Here is an 18,547-nt window from a genome sequence, read left to right as displayed (position 1 = left end):
GTCTTCTTTCAGGATAAGCAGTTACATGTCTGTTACTGAAATGCATATAATTAAACAAAAACAAACATACTTCACAAGAAGTGAAACTCCCTGATTATCCTCAAATCCATGCCAAACAACAAAAACACCACAAACAACAGGGAATTAAAAGAAAACAAAAAGCACACTATGACAACAGAATGAATAAAATTCAAAAGCAACATTAAATTTAAACAAATAACTATGAACTCAAGTTGATTTTTTTGAAGATAGTGGAATGATATAGCAAGAAATTCTAAAATTTCATGCAGAACACATCTAAAGTACAATGCAGACAGGCATGGGGGGAAAAACCAGATGGAATTGCTTAAGATACACAGTCATCTCGACATACAGACTTGTTAACTGCACTTTTACTAACTAATTGCACCATTCATTTCTCTTTCACAATGTCATTCATTTTTGTTTTCAAAGAAATATGTGTATAGTTCCAGATAAATTAGGCCCAAAAGAAAGTATGGTAGAAAAGGGTAAGGGTTTTCTTTCCTAATTTGAGATTATGAATTAATTTTGCTTTGAATATTTGATGAGACGTGTAATCTTATTAAAGCAAGATGATGTTGATTCTTTCTGAATACCTTGTTTCCATCAGGGTTGTGGATTACAGTAGTTTGGGGCTCCTGAGTGAGAACAAAATGGAGAGAGAAACAGTTCGCATCGGTAAGTACATTCTTAACTAGTGCAGGGACAGAGCAGCGTGAGCCAGCTCACACAACTGAATAGTGACAAGAGCTTAAGCAATGGTAACTACTGCCAGAGGTTGCAGCTGACAAGATCTCTGATGAAAGATCTCCCTGGTGAGTCCATGAGATACAGCACCTCAGTACCCAGCAGCAGCATGCACAAGACCTTATTCGTGATCAGTATACAGACAAGGCTTTGAAGTTTGGAGACCTAAAGAGGCACCTGCTGTTTCACAAAGTCCTGTATCTTTAACAAACAGCCTGTTAATATCTGTCCCATAGAAAACTGGCCAAGGGCACTGGAGATTAGAACTTTCTGAGATGATCTCAAAGTCTTTGTGAAGATATTTTTCAGCTGTATTAATTTGAGAACAAATTATGGTGTCACAATACACAGATAAATACCCTTGGAAAACCTAGAATCATTGGACAACGCTTAAAAAAAGGGCTATCCTAAAGAATGTATTTCACAAGTCCATAAGAAATTCTGAGAAACACTGAGAAGGTTCTAGAACTAATCATATAAACACTGTAATTTGAGACACGTTGCTGTTAAATCCCATGTTAATTCATATATATATAAGAAATTTCTGTTTTATAGACTGACATGAAAGATTTGTTTGTAAAGTCATGTTTCTCCATGAAGAATATATTATTTTTCCTATTACTTTCTATTAGAAAATTGAAGAAATAGTTCAAAGAGGAAAATAACAGTCAAATAACTGATGTAAAAAACGATTCAGTGTCAATACATCAACGGCATGCTTGGCACTTTCATTATATGATGTCCTAGCAACTGGGAGTTACTGCAACCCATGGAGAATGCTCTTCAATCATAAGCACTCTGCCCACTAGACTATCTCATCTCCACTACACTTTATGCTGAGTACTTAGAAAGCATATTTACTGCCGTCCTTCTTCCCTTCCCTGGCTGGAGGTATGATCAACACTGTCTTTTTTTGCTAGTAAGTAACCTGCTATCTTGATGTGTCCTTCCTTTAAATGTTTTTAAATTGAGCCTTCTGGTTAACTCTAGTGGGACAATCTCCCTAACATTTTCCACTCATCTGAAATTAACAGTACACAGGACAGTAAAAAACCATTAACATTTCTGAAACTCATAAATCAAAACATGGAATAATTTGGGGAAAACATTATGGAACTAAGAACACTGGATGCCAGTATTCAAACCTTGAATTTCAACATAATATGGTCTCAAAGTGTTAAACTGATTGAGTTGTTAATAGTGTGAATTTGATAGAAATGGAAAAAACTGATTCCCATTGATAATTCAAAGCTCTGTGCTATGCAATTTCATCCTTTGGATTAAAGTGAAACAGTGATAATTTAATTTAAAACACAACAAACAAAAAGCTTTAAATTATCCAGTGCCTCTTTATCTCAGAAAGTGAGGTCTTACAAAGCCCTGCTGTCATAATAAGAGAGAAACGGGAACTCTGAATAAGGTCCACATTTACTTTTGTCTGGCAGTAATCCTCTTAGCTCTCCTTGATGTCAACAGTTGCGTCAGGAAAAGAAGAAACCACTGTTTGCATATCTAGAGCTATCATCAAAAGAAGAGCTAAGAGCAACCAAAGCGCATTCTACGGTATTTCTAAGGCAGCATGCAACACTTTTAACTGAAGACCACAGCTATCGTCAGTACAATGGTCAACAATGAAATGAGGTCATCTCATGTTAGAAACACACTGTTTGACAACTACCTTAACAAAAAGAAAAGAACTTTTCTCATATCTTAGAAAGCAAAAACAAGAACAAAATCCAAAAAAATAAAAATAAAAAATGTATGTATCTATATAGTGAAAGCAAATGAGAGAAACACCAAAAACAGTAAAGAACTTAAGAAGGGTTACAAAGAGTCCAGGTATACCAGCGCCGGGGTAGGAATATTTTCTTTGGGGCTGGTTACCACGTTGGCTTTGTTGTTTATCTGTAGGTATGCAGAAAATAGAAACAGAGATGCCTTAAACCCCTCGGTAGCCAATGTCTCTATACACAGCATGTCTATGTGGAGATATAGACATGAAAATAAAGAGCCACTGAAGATGAATGTGAAAGACACGCTGATGACTGACAGGAATGACGATCAATTCTAGTCTCCGATGGTCACACCCGGGCTAGGACTGTGTCTGTGATGGTGGAATGACAAAACGGACTTGGCTGCTTTGGCTGTGCCACCTTAGCAAACAGACAAAGAGCTGCTTCAACGGAGCTCAAATCAAGTGTCCGAGTATGAAATAAATGTAAACATTTTCATACTCTGCAGGTTGGATTCTGTTCCCCAGCTTCCAATTTTCATTGTTACGAATACATTCCTTTTTTCATTTGATCCTTGAGCCTGGAGTCACACATAGACTGTCTTTCTCTGGGCAGCCATCATCATTTTGTTTAGTAGGTATCAAATTAAAAACTTAGGTCTTCTGATGAAATGCAGGCTTTATAGTAAAATATCTTAAAATGATAAGTCTGGGTCTCCTTTAAAAAATACATCTTCAATTATAAATGAGCAAATCGAACTCCTTACTATATTCTGGATGCAAAATGACTTTATTTTTCACAATTGTTTGAGAGGAAAACACTATGTATTCTATCAAATTACTGCTATTGTTGAAGACTACTTGGTAATACCATTCCCTTGCTTTAACATAATTGGTTTTGACCTTAAAGAAAGATCATTATCACTATGGAAGCCACTCTGTGAAAACAACTCAGAGGGTCAGTAAGTATTGTAATGGCCCAGAGAAGACTCTTTGTTGACAAGTGGCAACTTGAAACTACAACTGAGTTTGGTTACTAAAGAATCAGAGACTGCAAAGTAATACTCAACATTCATTTAAACTCATGCATGACATTGTGATTATCAAACAAATATAAATTAACATTCATTTTCTTGCACTATATTATCTAGTTATTTTCTTTACATATTATTATCTAAAAAATACATCCCATAATTTTAGTATAAATGTACTTAAGGACTTAAGAGAAAAACATTCTGCATAAAATAAATGAATACCAAATGAATATTTATAAGCAATTACACGAATTTAATTGTTTAGACTTTCTAAGCATTCTTTTCTTTCATATTTTATACCTACAGATCACATTGAAACTGACACTGAGAGGAAGACAGAAGGTCCAAAAAATTAACTTGGGTATGTAATAATTTGCTTTTCTATTCATTCCTATTTGTGTGACTATTTGGTACCAGTATTATTTAAATACACTATAACACTGCACTCAGTGACATGCAAGAAAAGAGAGAAAACTTGGTGCCCTTTACTGGAAAACTCTTTAAATATTAGACCATCAATCTATGTTTCGAGGATAGTTTAAAATTTTTCTTTAAATAGAAGTGTGCAGAATTTAACATAAAATTTGTGCAATAGCCAAAAAGATAAGAGATAATGGAGTTTATTAAAGAAGGGTCAAAATTCAGTATTCACTTTAGTACAGAATATATGAGAAAAGAGGAGGGACACACATGCAAATAATTTCCTATTCAGGAAGAGTGCTTGGCAAAACACAGCTGACTTCTTACCAAATGATCAGAAGTGTTTAAGATTAAAGCCCACAGGTATTTAATATAATCCATTTAGTTTGTATCAGTGATTGCAAAGAATGAAAGAGGAATATACTGAGATCTTTTCTGTTCTGAGATATGAGACTTGATTTTTTTCCCTAGGTTATGGTTGCCAAGAACTGCTTTATTTTAGTGGAAATGTCTCACGGGCATACCTACGCACACAAACATAACCGTATAAGCGCACACACATCAACACACACGTTCACACACACGTTCACACACAGATACACAGCATACACACACTGTCGTCTCTTCCAAATGAAGGCCATTCTGTCTGGGTGAGCCATCCTTTATTGTTAGGCATGGCAAATATGAATTAAATGAATATGTCCCTCAACCACCACTTTTACTTGTGTTTAAATGTACAGTTAAAAACATTTTGGTTAAAGTTTAGCTTAATGATTTTTTTTACTGTAGAAAATCTTTTGAAGGTATTTGTAATGTTGATTAATTTAAAATAACAGGAGAATTTCTAGGTAAAAGGCTAGGAGGACTTCCTTTTAAAGAATCAGGTATCAAGTATGGGCTCAACCACAGCTGTCTTTTAAATATACAAGAGCTCTGGCACTTCTGTTTGTGAAATGTATTTATTTTATATTATGGAAGCAGAGTATTTTTATTTAAAAAATTAAATGAAACCAGATATTTAAATTATGCACTGAACTATTCTTACTTTATAAGAATAATAAGAATAAGGCATGGGCAAGATATTCTTATTTTTCAGGTGTTGAGCTCATTCAGTTTTAAGGTTAATAAATATTTTTTCCAAAGGTGCTTAACTTGGATGAATCCTTGTAAGATCACTTTCACACAATTTATAAAACTCCATGGTGGATGCATTCTGGTTTATCTGAACTAAGAATCACTCCTATCTTAGTAATCACGATCACCATTTAAAAATAATCCTATAGTGTTCCTGCACTTTTCACAATAATTATAGACATTATGTCATGGTTTCTTCAGTTTTAGGAGAAAATTGCACTTTTTTAATAGCATATGGATGACGGTATAACTTTTTACATATTTCAAAAATTCCATTTCAAAGAAAAACAATAATATTTGAACATGGGCACTGTGTTTGATAGTTAATTAACATTAACCTGTAATGATCCTATACTTTCTCCACTTACACTAACTTAGGCAAATAAGACTGTTCTATTCCTAAGTATGAATTTTCACAGGAGGAGAAATCTGGCAGATAGAGATCCTCACCATCATCTGAACACTCGAACTGGACTTCCTTTTCTGAATTGACCAGTCAAAGAGAAAGGAAAAGAAACAAAATATGACCGGTTGAATTTTTAAAGTATCAAAGCATGGAGCACAGAATAATTTTGTCTTTAAAGGTGAACTATAAGTTGACTGGAAGAAAAAAGTTCTGGAAATGTTTCTTTCTATATAAGGATAGTAGTAAAAATAAATGTCTCAATAGAAACTGTGAGCTCTGCATCACCAAACAATACAGAAAAACACAAGGAAATAAAACATTTGGAAAATTAAAAATATCACATTTCCACCAATGTTACATTGGGAAAAAAGCAGACATCAACAGTCATTACTGAACTTTAAGTTGAATAAACTAAGCAGAAGGAAGAGAATATTACAGGTTGAGGACAGGAATTAATCAAAGGTAAATGCCAACCTAACGGGAATCACAAGTGCATGGTCACCATAGCTCTGGAAATTCCCAAATCACACACAGACAGGTGCTGAAGAAATGACTGGGCGTGAACATGAGAAGTGACAGATGATTTTCTAAGTTATATATTCAAAATGAACTGACCACTTGACTTTGGGTCAAGTTTAAATGTTAGAAAGTTAATTAATTCCCAAGAACGTTGAAGTGTTCATGAGGAATGTAGGTGTCTGCCAGTGGAAGAGAAAGAAAAGGATTAAAGAAATAAAACATCGAGGTAATACTCTGGAAAGATAACAAACACAATGCATGTATAAGGTTATATTCAATCAAAGGTAAATTCCTATGAAACAAAACAGGATCAGTAGAAAATAAGCTGTATTATTTTGTTTAGAAATCCAAGGAAGTCGAAATATTCTGCCATTATCTTTCTTGGAAAATTTTTCTAATTATTTGTTCAGGATATTCATGTTAAGTCTGCCTCAATACCTTATGATAGAAGAACAGGAACAATTAAGACCTTTATAAAAACTGCCCAAGCAGAGAAATATAGTCATTTGAATTTTGATTTCCTAGACTCAATGATTTGATTTTTTTCCCCCCCATGGGCTATTAATTTCAGCAGCCTTCAAGAACATAGCATAACTATTTGGAAAAGCATTTGGTTTTCAGGGATTTTCAGGTCACCATGACAGTTTGAGGATGTACTAAAACAGAGAGGATTTAGACGTTCAGTTTCTATGGTAACTCCATATAAAGTCTTATTTTGTCATGATTATTTAATATATAATAAGTAGAAAAAATGCAGCTTTTCTTGGTATAAATATTAGTCATTGCTGTACATTAAATTATTTTATATTTCAACCTGCATCCTTTATCAGGAACTATAAAAAGTATAAGCTGCAATGACTTAGAACTTATATTTAACATTTAAAAATAATCCAGCATCTGAAAGTCAGAAATGAGTTTAGGAGCACCTGTTTAACTTACCTTTACTCCATCTGGTTTCTTCAACAAACTCTTGGCTGCTGCAAAACGAGAGTAAAATCAGTTTAGTGAGTTATCCATAGAAACCGATAGCCAGGCAACAAAACAGGTTATTGTTTCCTTCTACCACCTTTACTGATTTATGGCCAACATATGCCAAGTTATCAAGGTCACATTGATGAGCGCGAGCTTACAGGACATTGAAATACAGTATCACTTTTCTTGGTCTTGCCACATCAAATTTAGAACTAAATTCTTATTTAGTTCATTGAATATAATTGGACACTTTGCCACTTATATTATTGGACTTTATTTCACTGTTGGCTGTGAAAAGGATACTGGAACTTTAACTGGACTATGCTTTTGTAATCCAGAAAGTTGATTTCAAGTCTTTAGACATCAGCTCACAGATTGTATTACATGTTCATTCACACCAAAGGTATCAGTTCTGCCACTTAAGTCCCTCTTCCTAGAGGTTTAAAACTCATTTGTGACAATTTTCTCTGGCTAAATAACATTCTTTTTAATAAATATATATTTGAAATCAGATAATTTCATTTTTACAAAAATATTAATAACTATACTTAAAATGAAATGGTATATTATTGACCTAGAGCAAATTTATACATGCTTAGCATATGACCTTTAAAAAAAGGTATTATGTATTTTCTTATACTTCAAAATCAGAATACAAAGGTCATAAACAAAAGCCTTTTACACTGAAAAATTAAAAATCATAAAATTTGAGGCGAGATAGAAAACAAAATGAAATCTTCAACTAAATCAGAGAACTCCTAAAGTACATGGTCTTATATGAAACTTTACTTTTTTGGAGGGAGCTTTTAGCATTCCTTCTGTTACTGAACTCCTTGAGTATATTAAAAAGTGAAGTGAAAAATATACTTATGAATGGGTACATACACAGTGAACAGATTATGTAACTGTCAACGACAATTAGTAGATCAAGTGTAGAACATCCACAAACATGTAGGACAAAGTACACACTTATGCTTCCATTTAATGTTAATTATATATATATAGTGATTTAAGTACATCAGAATAGAATTTGGTATCTGAAATGGAAATACCTAGCTATAATAGAACTGCATGAACATGTAATTTCCTGACATCTGTTTGATTTGGGCCATTATTTTGATAGCACTTTGATAAATTTTAAATTTATTTAAAAGATACAAAAATGTTAATTTTATTTAGTCTTTAGCAACAAAGCTATTAATTTATTATTAATAAGGCTGTAAGAAATGATAGCCTTAGCTATAATACTGTGTACCTGGAGCTAAGAAGCAATATTAAGTAAATCCTGTGGCAGTTAATAGGTTAGAAAGCAAACTCAGAATAATTGAAATTGCAATAGCAAGCGAAGAGAAGACAATGATTCAGGGTAAGCAGGGATTTGGCCTGGGAGATGCAGAAATGTCCCTTTTGCTTACTATTCACCTTACCTCACAAGAAATACATTCCACATAACGGGAGAAAAGAAAAAATAAAAACAACTTTATAACCATATACTCATGGACAAGTTACTTTAAAGAGCATGTCTGGCAATGAAACAGAATGAATACTCAAAACTAAAATGCAATATCAACTATAAGATGTAACTGTGTCTAATGTTATATCAGTTGGTTTTGAAATGACGGATAAAAAAAAGTTTGCTTTTCATGCTAAGACATTCAGAAACAATATCAAATCCACATATTAGTCGTGAGTTTTTAGTTTACACAATGATGACAAGGAAAATGTGAGGTAAAAACCTTCTATACATGGGTACATATATTACTAAAGGCCCAAGTTATGCGTGAGACTTTAACAAAATGTACAATCTTAATTCTGGAGATTTTTTCAAGTTAGTTTGTCATTAACAATACATACCATATAAATCATCCTACTTTTTAGTGATTCACTAATGACTGGGCCACAGTGAATATTAATTTATTTGAATATAGCATATATCAGTTAATATTTAATGAGATACTGAACTCACCCATATAAATGTCAACTATATTAATCAACTGTTCATAAAACAGGTAACTTGACAAAGGCAGTAACAAGATTTTACTACACCAAACAAATTGGACAAAATACATACAACTGACTAACACAGTCCCTCAGGCTGTAGCGTTACTCATTGTATTATTATCATTGTTGCTGTTTAACAGGTCAGTGGAAGCCTTTGGAAAGCCTCCTATGAACTCACATTATATACAATGGGAGACAAAAGGTGACCATTTAATAAAAGGGTAAACAGTAACTAGAAATTGGTTGAGAAATTTGGAAAATATGATAATGATATGGATCATCACCTGACATCACTACAATACTCAGAAGGAAAGTATGGAGCAGGAATAAATTACTGAAGACACAGCTGGATAACTTGATGCTGCAGATCACTCTTATATAAACAGTAAGCAAAGTAAAAAGGTAGTATTTTTGGTATAATCGTCTGACAATTGTTCCAAGTTTAAACAGCCAAACAGTAAGCTTTACCAATGCAACAGTCTTGCTGCTTCAGTCCCTCTCCATACATAAGACTGATGAGCTTTAACCAAAATTTTAGTTTTGGAAACCTGATCCTTTGAGGTAACCTATCAAAAAAAGGAGTTCCAAAACTCAGTTTCTGGAAAAGGTATCTACTTTATGTTGACTTTGGCAAGTCACTTCTACAATAAAGAAATAGTTTAGCTTTTTTCAGCCCATTATTTAAACAAACTTATTTTTACCAAGAAATCATTTCAAGGAATGTTTATTACTGTGGGGTAGGTTCTCTGTAAATTCTTGAGTTTAGATACCTTTGAAAGTTGTAATCATTCTTATAGCAGGCCGAGATACTACAGAACTGTACTTTCAAAAGAACTTAGGCCTAAGAGAATTGGGTTCCTCAATAATGGCCTTCTTCTAAAAATCTTGCTTACTGGGATTCCCTGAGAGAATGAGACAAAAACAAGAAACTATTCATAGTTATTACTTTATGAGATATCAATTAATTCTACGTTCAAAATGCTGAGCTTCCAGCTGGGGGGAGGACGTAGTTCCAAACTGTGTGCACCCCATCAGGGGTGACAGAGGGGTTTTGTGTCCTGCTCCAGTGCTGACTAGAGGTGGGGCTGCCTGGGTGCCCTCGTGGAGAGTGTAGTCACGGGCCTGACGCCTCTGCGAGACAGCACCCAGGTAAGAGCCTCATGGCAGCCACAGGCGTGGAAGGAATCCATGGCATACATTTGCCATCCCCGAACAACAGTGTTTTTCTAATTATTAAAGAATTTAAAATTAAATTCCAAAAGAGGTACCAGAGAGGAGAGGAGGGGATCAAGAGCAGAGTTCTTAACGCGTGTACCTGAAAAGTTCCTCGTAGCCAGCATTGTGGTCAAGATGGCACCCTGTCAGGGCGATAAGAACACGAAATTAATGCTGCCTTTGCAAATCACTGGCCTAACAAAGAAGCAGTGTTTGACAATAAGTCTTCTCCTAGCCTTCCATTCAGTCAGGGCATTTTTGTCTGTTTTTGGTTTTGGTTTCCTGAGAGTAGCATTATGTTTCTCATAATGCTGGATCCACCCTTGTGGGTGCGGCCAGATTCCAGTTATTAACCTGCACAGCTGTTTTCCACTGAAGGGAGGGACCACGGCTCGCATGGCCAGTGATCCTAGCTCTTCATCGTAGCTGTAATTCCAGTGTAGATTCCATTTCCCAAAGACCCAGAAGAAGAAGAGTACTGAGGCTTACACATTTAAAAGCCTTTGCTCCGTTCTTCACACAGAATCTCACTGCTCACGCTGCCAAATCTCCCTCCTCACAAAAGTGGAAACGTTCTTACCTTCAGTTTTCTTCTGGCATTGAATTTCTTCAAGCAGTCAACAGTCTCCTGTCTGTGCATCATGGAAGCAACAGTAGAACGTTGCTGGAAGAGGAGAAAAATAAACTTAATTGAGGATGTTTAAAAGATATTCATTCCTTAACTTCATCACATTTTTATTAATGGTGCCTGCATCCATCTGACAGACTTACAAGCACTCAACTGCAAGAGTTTCCTAATAATGAATTTTGCCAAGACTATTTGTAAGATAAATTTTAAAGGAGAATGTATTTTTCATTTGCTCTCCTGAGATCTTTGGAGAACTGTCACTTACACAGATCCATGGGTGTTTCAGTGCCTCCGAGGCTGTGATACGCTTGGCAGGGTTGATAGTAAGCATTTTATTGATGAGGTCTTTGGCTTCAGGAGTCACTGTGTCCCACTCCGGTGATGGAAACTTTAAAAATATGTTTATAAAGGGTTTAAAAAATAGATACACTAAGTGGAACAGAGAAGAGCCAAATATACTAATAATTTCCTTAAGCAGTGAATTTCTTGTATAAGTTAAATTGTATCTACATATAGAAAAACTGATATAGATATATATATCCCCCTCTATGTATATATCTATATATTAAGATATTGAGTGTAATTGATAAGGGACAAACATGTACACTAAATTGCCATAACTACTGATACATTCTTAAATTTGGAAAAATAAACTCAGTCTTCTAGTCCTCTCAAAGCGTATTTGCTTTGATATGAAAATTCAATTTTATGCAGTCTTTCGTGTATTTATGCAATTTTGCAAAAGTCAATAAAGCTGCGACATTGTCACATCATCATGCTACTATGCCAAGGTTCAAAATAATGTGTTACGCACTTCCACAACTCATCAAGAGTAATAGCAGAGATAATAAAACAGCTTCAATTCCTGTTCCGAAACTGACCTATAAATTGTCGCTATTTGGAGCGCAGCAGTGAGAAGAAATTTGAGACTACAAATTTGAGCCTCAGCAGGATTTCATTTTAACACTTCAAAAATGATAAATTTCACCAAAAAAAAGTTCATGAAATTTACTCTCATAACTTCTATTAGTAATCCGTTTGTATAGTAATAATACGATAAAGAGATTTATTCTAAATTTCTGTGTATAAATTTTTGTTGATAATTATGTAACCTCACCTTCACTTAATAAGCATATTTAGTAGAAATAATATTCTTGATGGGTTAAGAAAAATGTATATCGCATTAGTTTCTAAATAAACAAAATATCAGGTTCTTTTCTCAATTCATGGATTTTTATAGACAATCTTGAGAAAAAAGGCATTGTCACTGTGCCTTAATGGACTTGTTAGTGCACTTTTAGTAGTCATAAAATGGGCAGTTTGTGATCCATTGGCAAAAGGAAACATAAGAAAAATGATATTGACTCTTTAATACTTGCAAATTTTTGCCAGTTTAACAAGTGTCATTTTAATTCCAGAAGTTTATTTTGGGCAGTTGTAAAAAATTGCTAATCAGGAACTACTGAAGAAACACTCAACCCTGCTTCTTTATGATGTGCAGATCTTCTGATAGAAAATGAGGGGCTGGGTTCAACCTAGATAAAGGTGGGCCCTTTTCTTATTTTTCTAACTTTCACAAAGTCATTCCTTCACATTCACCAAGCAGTGCATTGCAGAGCTGTGTCTTCCCAGAGAGGTGCTTAGTTCTAGTCTGTAAAGATGGTGAATGTGCTAGCTTGGCCAGGTAAATTACAATCTGGTTTAATTATCATTAGTCTGGCTAAAATGGAATGCTTCAAAATTAAAGATTTCAAATACCTGTGATACACACATCCATCTGAATGTTACGTTTAGTCAGAAATGCATTGGGGAGGTCATGAGACCTGATACAATATAATACAGACTTCTCATAACTTTTCTCACAGCCACATTGAGCTTTTAACTTGTACACAGAAGGTGGACCCAATATTGCCTACCACTTAGCCCACTTAATAACACAGGAAGAGCATGTCCAGACCTTGCATTCTGACTTCCAGAGGACTGTGTGAGGTAAAACCAGAGGAGGTGGTAAATCATTTACAGACATATTTATCAAAGGAGAGAAAATTATACCAAAGAGCACAAAGTGAAGCCCTAAAGACAAAGTAGATATGGTCTTACTCTTCAGATACAGAACTTAATTCATACGCCTACTTTCAAATATTCTAATTGTAAATGAAATGTATTGGAATTGTGATTTTCAAATATTTTTCAATTGTGAAACCCATTCTTCATATCAAGGCTCTCAGAGAAGCCACTTGGGTAAACAAACAAACAGTCAAAACTGACAGAATGGAACAATGTTCTATTTGATACATGGATCACTGCAAAGTATTGTTGGTATATAATTATGTGATAAGCATTTGAAAATATCATTCAGCTAAAGAGGTCGTAACCATTTCTAAAGCAAAAATCTTTTAATTTTTATATGTTTTAAAATGCACTAAGATCCAAATGCTTGGACAAGCAAGGTCCTTCCTTAGAGACTTCAAACTGTTTTCCTTTCAATCTTAGGAGATATTGAGCTAAAAGGAAATAGAAACTGGATATAGATGCTGTATTTCTTATTCTTTATCCCCCTTCCCCTAAGAGAGAGGAAAATAATAAGGGACACTATTGAAAATTATGGTTAAAATAGCAATGAAAAAAATCTGGTTCTTGGTCAATAAACAAAAAACCCTCGTCTAAAGCTGGATGAACATTTATTACATACATCATAAGCTCCAGCCTTGATCTGCTGATAGAGTCTGTGCTGGTCTTCATCCCAGAAGGGTGGATATCCAACCAGTAGAATGTAGAGAATGACCCCTGGAGTGAATGAGCATATTAACATAACGTTAAGTCACAGACAACAAGAAGTTCAATGTGGCAGATCCACAATGATATTAAGCCACACCCATTCAAAGAGGGGAAACTGGATTGTTGGTAAACTTCAGAGAGACATGCTCTGGTCTACTCTGAAGTGTTCTGTGGAGGGTGAATGCTGTTCCCCCTATGCTCAAGAGCTCGGATAATGCGGCAGGTCCAATGCATGCACCAAAGAATTCTAAAGATGCACAGCAGGACAACGCTGAAGATGAAGCTCACCTGCCATCGCGGCTGACACATTTGGCCTCGCTGAACGCTGCCTATATATGATCTCTCTGCGCTTTTATCTATTTAGATACCATGTGATTTTAGTCACTTTGTAGGTTGACATTTAAAAACATAACGTGTTATTTATTTCCTTAGTCATTTTGCTGCTAATTAGGACATTTTGTAGAGCAGTTGTGCCCTGGTTATAGATTCATGCTCTAAATAGTCAGGGTCCCTGGGAGTGTGGATAACATATAAAGAGATGAAAATCCTTTTCTCTTTAATGACCTTAGTCTTCAGAAATAGAGTTTTTCAGTAAAACAACTAAACCAGTGTTACTACAGAAGAGTATATGTTACAAAGAAGGAAAAGTAAGAGGAAAGTGAAACTGTACATAAAATTCAAAGAATTAAATACTCAGCTTTAAGACAATTTGAGATCTTTTTCATAAATATCAATATGTAATTATTCACAAATTAATTTAATCAATACATGATTTAACTTTTAAATTAAAAAAAAATTCTTGCATTTGCTTGTTTTTAACTTGCCTTGAAATCATATCTGGGGTCTAAATTTCTCCCAGGACTGTCCTTTTTATCATCATATGTCCCTTCCTCTACTTTTGAAATACTTTATTACCCTGCTTAAGGTCTTCACTTTCTTTTCTAGCTCCTTGTCTTGGAGGAAGATCTGCCATTACTCTGACGTCTCCTGCTTTCGTTTCTCTTGCTGAGTCCCCTTAACTGGGGAAGACTGGGAGAGGTGGTAAGACAGGTGATACATTGACTGGAGTGACTGAGTCTTTTTTATCCCTTTGCCAAAGCTGGTCTCTTCGTTTCCTTACCTTTATTCTGTTAGTGACACCTAGCCCTGCTCCTGTCCATCAGACTTGACATCTGTATACGATAAACACTGTTGCAGCTAAAATGGCTTTAAACAAGGGTTTATTCACCCTAGACTTTTCTAACCTGCTTCAGGAAGACTCAGTTCAAAAGCTGATCACTACTGGAATAAAGCATTTTAAGCAACATTCTTAAATAAAAACCCAACAAGGCTTTAAATTCAAGGTTGAAAGTTACTTCACCACAGTGGAGTTTAAAAAAAAAAAAAAAAGGACAATGCAGAAAATCACAATATATTGGTACCTCACCTTCACAACATAAAAATATTTTTTCATCACTACATTACAGACTCAATGTGCATTCATTTAAATTTATTTTCATATTTTTACTAACAGAGGCATCTAATGACAATGATAACAATGATGATGATGAGAGTCTGTGTTTGTGTTCCCAGGATGCAAGAAGAAAAGAGGATGCACCTAAGTAGTTTTAACCCTCTGCTATGGTTTAGGGGGTGAAGAAGAAAATCAGCTTTGTAACTGGAAGAGTCTATAGCAATTTTCTTTTTCTTTGTGAAAAATTATGGAGTAATTTTATTCAGTAACATAGCTTAATAACACAGGCTGCATTAAAAAAATTTTTTAAACATCTTTGTTGGAGTACAATTGCTTTACAATGTTGTGTTAGCTGCTGCTGTATAACAGAGTGAACCGGCTATATGTACATATATATCCCCATATCCCCTCCCTCTTGCGTCTCCCTCCCACCCCTCTAGGTGGTCACAAAGCACCCTGCAATGCAGCTGCTTCCCACTAGCTATCTATTTTACATTTGGTAGTGTATGTATGTCAATGATACTCTCTCACTTCGTCCCAGCTCACCCTTCCCTTTCCCCGTGTCCTCAAGTCCATTCTCTTATAGTAATTTTTAATTAGACATTTTTCTAGTAAACATCTGGAGTTAGACTGTTATAAAATTATAAAGCAGACTCACAACTGTGACATTTAGCGTTCTGGACCTAGGCCTGGCCTGCTTCTGATGCTTTGTTCTTGTGCATTACATCTACTGGTAGACACTTGGTATGGTACTTCTCTGGGAAGGGGAGGCTCACAGACAGTTCATTCCCCAAGAATCAGCAGCCACTATGTAGATAAGTGCTCGTGATTTAATTGCTTGATTGAGGGATTTCTACGAAAAATGTACTTTTAATAAAATAATAGCATAAATATAGTAGATTTAAAAATACTTTCAGGCTGGAAGATTTAAAGAAAAGAGCTACATAGACATTACTGAGCAGACTGATGTGAAACTGTCAATGCCTATTTAAATAAACACTGTTTTGTAAGCTTACTTTGCCTTGCTCATTACACTAGATTCCAAGGCGTTTCTGGGTTATGTGCTTCTTTGTGGCTCTATTTTCTGAAAGTACAGAACAACGATGAGAGTAGTGGCATTAATAAGGATAATATTAGTAAATTTTATTGCAGATAACACTTGCCGAGCACTTACCTGTGCTTTACTGCATTACCTCATTTAATCTCTATACAATACTATGAGGTAGATGTTATTGCTCCCATTTTACAGATGAGGAAACAGAAGCCGAGAGTTTAAGTGACTTAATTGTTTGAGCCACAAGCAGCCTTGACAAAGTCATGTCTTAAACATCACCTGCAGCCACCTTTTCTTTACTTATGAACTTTAGCAAGAATGATCATTTTAAGTTTTAAATTGTTTGTGTTGTCTAATTGAGAGGCCTTGACTTTCACTAGGAAGGTTTCAATTCGGTTCTGCCTTAAATATTCCCTGCAGCCACATTTTCCTTTAGCTATGCACTTTAACTTGATTATTTTAAAGTTTTTGTTGTCCATTTGAGAGTTCTTGCCTCACTAATAAAAATCCAATTTACATTTTCCTCATAATCCTAACATTTTACTTTTCTCCTAGGTCAGAGAAAAAAAGATGGTACTAAGACATCTATAACTAAAGCACTAATATCTTTAAAAGCCAATCAAAGGGTCTTCATTTTCTTTGCAAGAACACTTCAGGGGGTGATATGACCTCCAAATGTCAGATGTCTCTCCTGATGTTAGCCCTTCATGATCACTGCCTAGATATTTCATTAGGGGTTACAAAATAAGAATGATATTCTAATTCTATTACACCTTCCTTAGTCTAAGAATAACTCACTTCATCAGCTGTTTGGTTACCCTGAGATATAGTTCATAGAGGAAAGACAGGGTAATTAATTTTTTCCTTCTTTATTAATCAGTTTTCAAAATAATGCCTTGGTTCCCCAGCATCCTCCAAAGGCTAGGATTTCTGATGCATTGAGACCATTATTATGAATGCATGGACTTCAACTTATTTGATGCTTCAATCCCTTACTGTTATTTTGCTTATTTACCCTCTAGTTATCCCATCTTTAACCAGTAGAAGACAATTCAGTTTGGCTCCTGAGTCCTGTTAATACAAACTCTGTGGCCTTTAATAGTTTCCCTTCTTTCTGGTTATCACCAGATGCTCCTGGATAATCTTGTACTTTTCCTAATCCAGACTTGGAATCAGCCACTTCTATAAGGAATCCTGATTTCTTATAGTGGCAAACGGTATACAGAGACCAAGATTGGGTACCCCGAGGAGTGCTCTGCGGGAACTACACGCTTCTCCAACAAATAAATTGAGAAAGGAGGAAAGAGGAGTGAGAAGAGGGGCAGGGAGAGAGGAGCAGAACTTACAAATTAAAAGAGACTTAAGAGACCAAACTGATAGCAAAATTATGAGACAAGAGGGCAAATAGCAAAATTACTAGATATTTGATCATTTTAAGCAATTATTACATGACATTTAAAAATATTTCTATTATTGGACTTGACTTAAATAATCTTGGGGTGGAGGAATTAGCAGGGTGGTGAAGATGAAAGAAGATTAGCCATCAGTTCATTATACTACTATTCTCTCTACTTTGTGCAGAGAATTTTCCCTAACATTTTCCATGAAAAGTTTAAAAAACTGTTTTGACACGGTCTGCTTCATATAACATTTTAAAAAATGGAAACTACCACTCGTTTTCATTATCTTATGTACATATTTGTGCTTAGGAGATGCTAGAGATGTTTGATGAATAGCAGTTGAGAAGCACTGATTACTGATTAGGTAGAAAGACTACATTATCAAGAACATTCAAAACTGAATTTTAATAAAAGCTAGAGTTAGAAAAATGATTACACCTATAATCACATTAATGATTAAAACATTCTAAAGGCTGTTCTTATGGAAAAAGAGGTGAAGAAGCAATGCTGAGAAACTCTTGAGAAGTCAGTGGGAAGCTAATGGAGCAATCTAAGAAGGCACCCACTTCATCATCTCAGAAAGCAAAGGGCATGGCATGAGCTTGCGTGCAAAATGCAGGCGGAGTTTGGAAATTAACTAGCGAGGGATAAGTATGGCTCCTTTTTAGCCCTTATGCAAAAATAAATAAATAAATAAATCACAATTCAAATAGGGAAAGTGTTCAACTAACACTCTGAGACCCACAGAGCCAATGATGGGTAGAACAAAGATCTAAAAGATCAAGGCCAGCAAGTTAGAAAATTATTTTTCCGATGATGAAAGCTATTTACACCATGTGGTAGGGGTGGCAAACCGACAGGCTTTCTGGCACCAGGCTGAGGTGAGAGCAGGTGCCTGCTGGGCGTGAGGTAGGCAGGAACCAGGGGAGAGCATGTGTCCGTTTGTCTGACAGGTACAGCGGCCATATAAGAACAAAAGCATCTTGTTATTAGCTCTTTCAATTACTTTAGAGAAGCCAGAAACTGATGGTTT

The 18,547-nt window shown here is 35.3% G+C and overlaps 1 protein-coding gene across 8 annotated transcripts in view; it reads right to left on the bottom strand.

Annotated features, from left to right (window-relative positions):
• Positions 1-18,547, bottom strand: part of CAMK2D (calcium/calmodulin dependent protein kinase II delta) — a gene marked incomplete at its 3' end in the record, with an annotated part of 279,253 nt that overhangs the window by 35,359 nt on the left and 225,347 nt on the right. For 5 of the 8 annotated variants that reach the window (XM_082838403.1, XM_082838399.1, XM_082838401.1 and 2 more), the window contains exons 9-13: positions 13,522-13,616; positions 11,095-11,217; positions 10,782-10,865; positions 10,302-10,344; positions 6,953-6,990 (exon numbers count right to left, since the gene is read on the bottom strand). In XM_082838403.1, coding sequence (XP_082694529.1) covers positions 6,953-6,990; positions 10,302-10,344; positions 10,782-10,865; positions 11,095-11,217; positions 13,522-13,616 — 383 coding nt within the window. The remainder of the gene's footprint in view (positions 1-6,952; positions 6,991-10,301; positions 10,345-10,781; positions 10,866-11,094; positions 11,218-13,521; positions 13,617-18,547) is intronic. The other 3 variants (XM_082838400.1, XM_082838397.1, XM_082838402.1) reach the window with 1 other exon arrangement.

The sequence above is a fragment of the Leucopleurus acutus genome (genome assembly GCF_964270905.1).
Source record: "Leucopleurus acutus genome assembly, chromosome: 4".
NCBI lineage: Eukaryota > Metazoa > Chordata > Mammalia > Artiodactyla > Delphinidae > Leucopleurus > Leucopleurus acutus.
The sequence above is the reverse complement of the archived record's forward strand: the minus strand, read 5'-3'. Positions and strand labels throughout refer to the sequence as shown.